Source organism: Salvelinus sp. IW2-2015, unplaced genomic scaffold (genome assembly GCF_002910315.2).
Source record: "Salvelinus sp. IW2-2015 unplaced genomic scaffold, ASM291031v2 Un_scaffold16450, whole genome shotgun sequence".
Taxonomy (NCBI): Eukaryota; Metazoa; Chordata; class Actinopteri; order Salmoniformes; family Salmonidae; genus Salvelinus; species Salvelinus sp. IW2-2015.
The window spans coordinates 171181-179425 of NW_019957592.1; the positions used below are offsets into that span (position 1 = coordinate 171181).

The window sequence follows — 8245 nt, forward strand, 5'->3', positions numbered from 1 at the left end:
TTAGTCTTAAAATTGTATAGAGTAGGAGGGGTAAACTAATGGCAAAGGCCTTTTTAACTCTTTTCTCTGAGCTTAAACTCTATCTCCACAGTAAAGACTGGATAAACTGTGTGGATGACACATCTGTCTTAATCAGATTTACCACCTTCTGCCTTTGGAGCGGAACTCTCAGTCATGCAAAACCGCATCGATTTTTTTCACCCCTAGATTATCAGCCAAAATTACGTTATTCACCGCTATGCGTTCTGCTGAGGGAGGGATTTTCAGAGAGGGAGGCAGGGGAGGGAGAGAGAGAGAGGGAAGGAAGCTATAGAGAGAAAGAGAGAGGGAGGGAAGGAGAGTTGACAGAAGATCTCAGGCTTTGCAGCTCAGTGACTCTGTCACCTCTCTGTCCTCCTCCATCCCTCCGTCCTCCCCCTCGTCTGAGTCTGCCATCATTGCGAGGGCGATGCGCTTTGATAACCGTCCCTGTCGTTTTCTTCCATTCCTTCCCCTATAATAACGGTCTCTTAGTCACAGAGATGCCGGGGCTGCGTCCCAAATGGCCCCCTATCCCCTATATTGAGTAGTAAAAGTAGTGACCTATAGGGAATAGGGGGCCGTTTGGGACAAACCAGGTGTCAGCCTTGAACCCAATGTACACAGAATCTCAGAGGGTGCAGTTAAGAAACTGTTCAGCTACCATCTTTAGTGTCTACGTGATGACATAGTGAATAATGGCAATATATATGTTCAACTACAGCGTATATGTACAACTAAATATATGCGTAAGATGTGTGCATAATTGTATCTTTAGATTAGATAAAAGCATCAGCTAAATTCCATATTACAATATTATATTTCTAGGGCACATTGCTGCTGTATGGCCTAATGGGAAACGCTTGACAATAAACCCTTTAAAAAAGGGTAACTTTTGTAAAATGTTACCATATCACAACACATTCATGCAGAGGTTGTGGGGAGGTTGTGAGGAGGTTGTGAGGCTAAGATGAGGCCTGTTTTACTGCGGTGCAGCTGTTGTATGGTTGCTGTATGTACCGTTTGTTACGCAAAGCATCTGTAGCGGGCGCTTAGGCAGCAGTCCCCTGTCCAACACGGAGAGTTTGTACCAATGGGACAAACAATGACACTTTTCTCTATCAACCTCCTTCTCTTAACCGCTCTCTCCATCCCTTCTTCTCTCAACCTCTCTCTTTCTCTCTCAACCTCTGCCTCTCCCGCCTCTCTCAAGCGTTCTCTTAACCTCAACATCCCTTGCTCTCTCTGAACTCTCTCTTTCTCTAAACCTCACTCTCTCTAAAACTCACTCTCTCTCTAAACCTCACTCTCTCTCTCTAAACCTCACTCTCTCACTCTCTCTAAACCTCACTCTCTCACTCTCTCTAAACCTCACTCTCTCACTCTCTCTAAACCTTACTCTCTCTCTAAACCTTACTCTCTCTCTCTAAACCTCACACTATCTCTCTGTCTCTAAACCTCACACTATCTCTCTGTCTCTAAAACTCACACTATCTCTCTGTCTCTAAACCTCGCTCTCACTCTAAACCTCGCTCTCACTCTAAACCTCGCTCTCACTCTAAACCTCGCTCTCACTCTAAACCTCGCTCTCACTCTAAACCTCGCTTCACTCTAAACCTCCCTCTCACTCTAAACCTCCTTCTCACTCTAAACCTCCCTCTCACTCTAAACTCCCTCTCACTCTAAACCTCCCTCTCTACTCTAACCTCCCCTCACTCTAAACCTCCCTCTCACTCTAAAACCTCCCTCCTCACTCTAAAACCTCCTCTCACTCTAAACCTCCCCTCTCACTCTAAACCTCGCTCTCACTCTAAACCTTACTCGCTCTCCACTCCTCTCCTCTCTCTAAACCTTACTCTCTCTCTCTAAATCTCACTCTCTCTCTAAACCTTACTCTCTCTCTCTAAACCTCACTCTCTCTCTAAACCTCTCTCTCTCTCTAAACCTCGCTCTCTCTAAACCTCGCTCTCTCTCTAAAACGCGCTCCTTCTCTAAAACGCGCTCCTTCTCTAAACCTCTCTCCCTCTCTAAACCTCTCTCCCCCTCTAAACCTCTCCCTTTCTCAACATCCCTATATCTCCATCCCAACCCCTCTTCCTCTCATCTCTCCAGCTCCCTGTCCTCCCTCGTCTGAGTCTGCCATCATTGAGAGGGCATTGCACTTTGATAACCGTCCCCCTCTCTTTAAACCTCTCTCTCTTTGAAAAAGAGACGTGTCGCATTGTGACAAGGCCTAAAAATAAAGCCCTTTTGTGCCCCTGTAAACAACAAGCGTACACAAAAAAAATAAAACTTACTACAAAATAGGCTAGGGGACGAGTTAGATGCAATATATTTCATCATTTTAACCTGTTTGGTGATTTTTCATGCTGATATTACTGCGCTATTTCATCATCCACGTCAAAACCAGTTAGGAATACAAAGTGACCATACTGTAAGGTATACAGGGCATCAATAAATGTGCAGTGATGCATGACGCTGTAATAACCAAAAGGAACTATAGGCTGCAAACTATATGTTACAAAAGAGAGTACATGTCGCAAGGGCACGGGTTATGTCTTTACATGCAACAACAAGTGAAAGTGTTATGGGATGCCAACGAAAGGAGCAAGACAGCGGCCTTCAGAGTGAAAAGCGTCCAAACGTGAACTGACAACATATGAACTGCGATGAGGATGAGACAACACAAAACGGAGGTCAAATATGGGCAAAAATAAGAACAAAAGTACCATGTTAGATCTTGCCGTGTAGTATTGTTCTTCCACACAGTCCAAAAAATCGTCAGAGTCGGGCTGTTTAGTAGACAGACCAAGAAAATATAGATTATTCACAGTCATCTGGTATTTATAAAAAAATAAAAAATCACACACACACAGTATCATTTTTTGGTGAAGTGTTTAAGTTGTTCTCCGAAGAGGTGGGATGATGGTTGGGTTAAGAAATGTATACACAAATAAAACACACATAAGGGGTGAGAGACTCAAAAGGCTGGCCAGGGGACCAAAAGGATACCATGCAAGTGGGGCCTTCAGAAAATTATCTTTCATGGACTTGCGCTTCTAAAATAAGTGGCCGACCTTCCCCTCCAACAGAAGAACATCAAAGACAGAAGTTGAAAGAGAGAAAGAGCGTGGTATTACAAGCCTACGATTTTTTTTTTTGATAATTATTATTATTTTTAATTAATATTTGCCAAAATATAAAAATATATTTAGAATAATAAAGAAAAAAGTTACAAATATAATATTTTGCTTAGTCGCCCGAGTGTGTGTGTGCGCGCACGTGTGTGTGTGGAGGGGGGGGGGGTTATAAGAAAAAAAAAGCATAAAAGATGAGAATACTTCAAGACTGGAGGATGGGAAGGCACTGTGTACAGACTTTATAATTGTGTTGATTCACACACAATTTCAAACACTGCTACATTCAAACACCGTTTAGACTAGGTTAGATATTTCATTGTTGGAAGGGTTCGAAAATTTATTTAACAACGCGAGAGTCTCTCACCCCTTCGGTAATTTTTGAGGTCAACACACAAACTACAACTCCTATCTGTTGACTGTGGGTACATCACAAATGACTCCCTATTTCATATATAGTGCACTACCTTTGACCAGGGACAATATGGTGTCATTTGGAGCACACATTCTGGGTTTCCAATATAGCTTTGTATGAGCTATTGAGCTACTCTGTCATCCCTATTGTGCCACATACAGTTAATATAGTCTATATAACATATAATTCTGTAGTACGCCTCATCCAAAATACAATGCACAGTTAAGGGATAATAGCAGTGCAATAGTAATAGCAGTAGCCATGGAAATTGTGAGGTTCTGAATTTAAACAGTTGTTATTGTTGCAAAGCGTGATTTGGTTGGTCGAAAAGTGTGAAATGTTGATGGGCAAGCGTGTGTTGTGTTGTGTGTGTGTGTGTGTGTTAGGAGAGTCACTCACTGCTGGTTCGTGATGAGGTTCAGTCTCCTTCCTAAGCGGGGGATCAAACTTGACTTGATCAACTATCAGGGTTAAAAAAWAAAWAAAACAGAGAATTAAACAAACTGCAGTACCAAGAAATGAACACACGACACATTTCAAAATATAGTTCCAGTGGCCTGGCAAAGAAAAAATCATTAAAAACGCATGCGTCGAACAGTAACATAAGCACAACATATCGCTAAAGATTGCTTATGGGCATATTCCTACTAGTGCAGGCACTTTCCCCCATAATCCCTGTGGGCATGGAGTCAAAACTTAATGGCAAAGATATAGACCCTCACATATAGAGTCCCTGAATGAACAGTAAGCAGTTCCCCATGTGCCTTTTGCAGATGCAGGGTGAATATTCAAGTCTCTTGGGAAGTGATGTCTCTGCCACTCTGAGTGACAAAAATGAGAGCTGGAGAGATAAGGAGGGAGTGTGGGGGGGGGGTGGTTTTCCATACTTAACCACGAGGTCATGAGAAGGACCGATCCGGAAGAAATCTGAAAAGCGTTCGTTACATTGTTATAAACGTGACATTATAGATGTCCTAACCAGTCACARTGACCTTAGTAGATGTTAGATTGTGGCTACTCACTTGACGCAGTTGTAAAGATGCATTATAAAGGATTTGTATAATTTCAGCCAGTAGTTTTGAAAGAAGCGCTCACGAGCCAAAACGGTTCCCCGAACATTGTGCACAATTGTGTACAACGTCAGTACATGTGGGGATGTGCATGTTGTGCTCACCCCGCAACCTCATTGGACAACACTGTGCTGACCTGATCCCGCCTCCCACTATAAACTTGCAACCTTATTGGACCTCATTCCACCTGCCAATCAACATTGTCCATCAAGTTTGGTTGTTGGCAGGCTAGCTCCCGTTGTAGGGTATGGTGTCAGACTAATATGGCAAACGAGCAAGCAAATGTTAGAATGTAATTTTAAACAATGGAAAATGAAATACTTCTACACTACATGACTATAAGTATGAGAACACCTGCTCGTCAAACATCTCATTCCAAAATCATGGGCATTCATTTGGAGGTGGTCCCCCCTTTGGTGCTATAACAGCCTCCACTCTTCTGGGCTTTCCACTAGGCTTTCCACTAGATGTTGGAACATTGCTGCGAGGAATTGCTTCCATTCAGCCACAAGAGCATTAGTGAGGTCGGGTGACTAGGTCTGGGCTCGCAGTTGGCATTCCAATTAATCCCAAAGGTGTTCGATGGTGTTGAGGTCAGGGCTCTGTGCAGGCCATTCAAGTTCTTCCACACAGATCTCGACATTCCATTTCTGTATGGACCTCGCTTCACGGGAGCATTGTCATGCAAGAAAAGGGAAGGGCCTTCCCCAAACTGCTGCCACAAAGTTGGAAGTATAGAATTGTGCAGAATATTATWGTATGCTGTAGTGCTAAGATTTCCCTTCACTGGAACTAGCCCAAACCATTAAAAACAGTCCCAGACCATTATTCCTCCTCCACCAAACTTTACAGTTGGCACTATGCATTGGAGCAGGTAGCGTTCTCCTGGCATCCACCAAACCTAGATTTGTCCTTTGGACTGCCAGATGGTGAAGCGTGATTCATTACTCCAGAGAACGTGTTTCCACTGCTCCAGAGTCCAATGGCGGTGAGCTTTACACCACTCCAACCGACACTTGGCATTGAGCATGGTGATCTTAGGCATGTGTGCGGCTGCTCAGCCATAGAAACCCATTTGCTGAAGCTCCCGATAAAAGGTTATTGTGCTGACGTTGCTTCCAGAGGCAGTTTGGAACTCGGTAGTGAGTGTTGGCAACGGAGGACAGGAGATTTTTACACGCTAAGCACTTCAGCACTTGGGTGGCCTACCACTTCGCGGCTGAGCCGTCGTTGGTCCTAGACCAATAACAGCACTTACAATTGACAGGGGCAGCTCTACCAGGGCAGAAATTGACTTGGCATCCTATGACGGTGCTATGTTGAAAGCCACTGAGCTCTTCAGTAAGGCTATTCTACTGCCAATGTTTGTCTACTAAGATTGCATGGCTGTGTGCTCGATTTTATACACCTCTCAGCAACGGGTGTGGCTAAAATAGACAAATCCACTAATTTGAAGGGGTGTCCACATACTTTTGTATATATAGTGTGTTTGCATCAAATGTCCTACTCTTTGAAAGTCGTGTATTGATTGTATTATATGACTACGTGATGAATGATGATCGCTGGCAATCAACAGCTGCAGTGTTGCCCACATTGGGATTACCTCAATCATACATGCGTGAAAGTTTAAAAGGTGGACACATGGATTTATTTGACTTGAACGTATGGTTGACACAACATAAAGTTGGGCCGATATTTTAAAGTGGGTGAAAGTTTGCAGTATACTTTTCTCGAGCGCATTACAGTTGCGTGTGTTGTCACATTCGCGATTCGCGAACATAATATATTCAAAAATTCTAACAAAATACAAGGTTGCTGGTTCGAACCCCTGATCTGACTAGGTTGAAAAAACTGCCAATGTGCCTTGAGCAAGGTAATTAAACCTAATGGCTCTTGTAAATCACTCTGGGAAAGAGTGTCTGCTAGATTACAAAAGAAATAGTTGAAAATATATAATTTCTAATTTCGGATATTTTCTAATTTATGATGCATGGATTTGATCAATGTACTTGATGTATTTTCGTTGTTATCAAATCAACTAATGGTAAACCATGCAGGCACTTGAAAACTTGCTTCAGAGGAGCACACGTTCACTACATGACAGGCACGAGTGCGTAATCTCATGCACTCAATGATGACAGGTTAGAAAGTAAGTATTCCGTTGCTTTTATCCGCTTGGAGAGAACTGTAGATCGTTTATTATGCATGTATGAGCCATACAACGACACGTTGAGTCCAAAACAGAAGGTTTACATTTTTTTAATCGTTTTTAATCTTCCTGTGATAGTCAAGCAAATAACTGTCGGTCTCACGGTAATTGACCATTAATTAGCACAAACACATTAGCATCTCCTGGCTTCCACACATAGCCTACAAGCCACTGATGCAGACCTTTGGAACATCTACATTTTAAAAAGTCTAAAAATCCATTTAATATAGCCTACAACTTCACAATAAATCCATGATTTACTTTAGACATGATATGAAGAAAATKTAGTCTATTTCAGAAGAACAGAATAACATACTCCGAGTTGTCCTGAGTGCTCCATCACGTGATCGGGTCTTTCCCACAGGTTACAAGTGAAGACAGACACATCGGGGATGCAACGGAGTGCGTCCTTATCCAATTCCGAGGTGCATATTGAAGATATTGGAAGACCCGTCTATTTACTTTTCGTCAGCCAACAATATGAGTAGGCCTAACGAACAGCGACAGCACTAGCCTATGTCAATCTACAATCCCCATAGTACAAAGGTCAACCTATTCTATTCTGTGCGAGAAATAAATATTCCAAACATAGTCTGGGACAGTTGTGGGATGCGATAGATCCCAAATTAATACAACCACTAGCATCCCCAAAAACTTTTTTACGCAATGTGGCTGATGCAACAGATCAGAACGTTTAACTTAAAATGTTGATAAACTATTAGGCTATTTCTTCCCATTATAAGCGCTGCAATGCGCACATGGTAGTACGCTATATGCGTAATGTTCCATTAGCGGAAAACACCATTATCAAAAGTGACTGCAAATGCAATTATGCTTGTAATGCTTTTATTAAAAAGGTGCATTTTTATGGTGAAAATGATCTTCCCCAAACTTGAAACTCACTCGCTGCTTATGTATGCCAGTTAGGCTCTTTTGGCCACTTCAGTTGTGATACAAACCTTACTAAAACATATAGGACTATGGGCTATGCTACATGAGGTCTGCAACTATGATTCAAAAAGTTTTTAAAAAAGGCCTTCTTTCTTATGCTAGGCATCATTCACAAGTGATAATATATAATTCACAAGTGATAGGCTAATATTGTCACCCATCAGACTATTCTTGATTTAATATTGTCTTTACATATACTAAATAATATATGTGTGAAATCTGTTTTTATTTAGAATGGACCATTATCATGCACCGGTCTCGAAACAGGGGCAGCGGGAAAAAATACATGTAATTTTTGCACTTAAATAGCGAATGGTGGATGCTTTTCCCTGTGGTTTATTTTCATGCCAGCTAGGTACTCCTGTTGTAAATATAAGCAATGTGCTTAATATTAGGATAGTTGAGAAATAAATATAGTAGGCCAAGCCTATAGAAAGCTGACCCT

At 42.1% G+C, this 8245-nt stretch overlaps 1 protein-coding gene across 1 annotated transcript in view; it reads right to left on the reverse strand.

Annotated features, from left to right (window-relative positions):
- The window catches only part of LOC112080714 (mitogen-activated protein kinase kinase kinase kinase 3), a 99035-nt gene that overhangs the window by 19457 nt on the left and 71333 nt on the right, over positions 1 to 8245 (reverse strand). The window contains exons 14-15 of the mRNA XM_070442672.1: positions 3970 to 4031; positions 2748 to 2810 (exon numbers count right to left, since the gene is read on the reverse strand). Of these exons, the coding sequence (XP_070298773.1) occupies positions 2748 to 2810; positions 3970 to 4031 (125 nt within the window). The remainder of the gene's footprint in view (positions 1 to 2747; positions 2811 to 3969; positions 4032 to 8245) is intronic.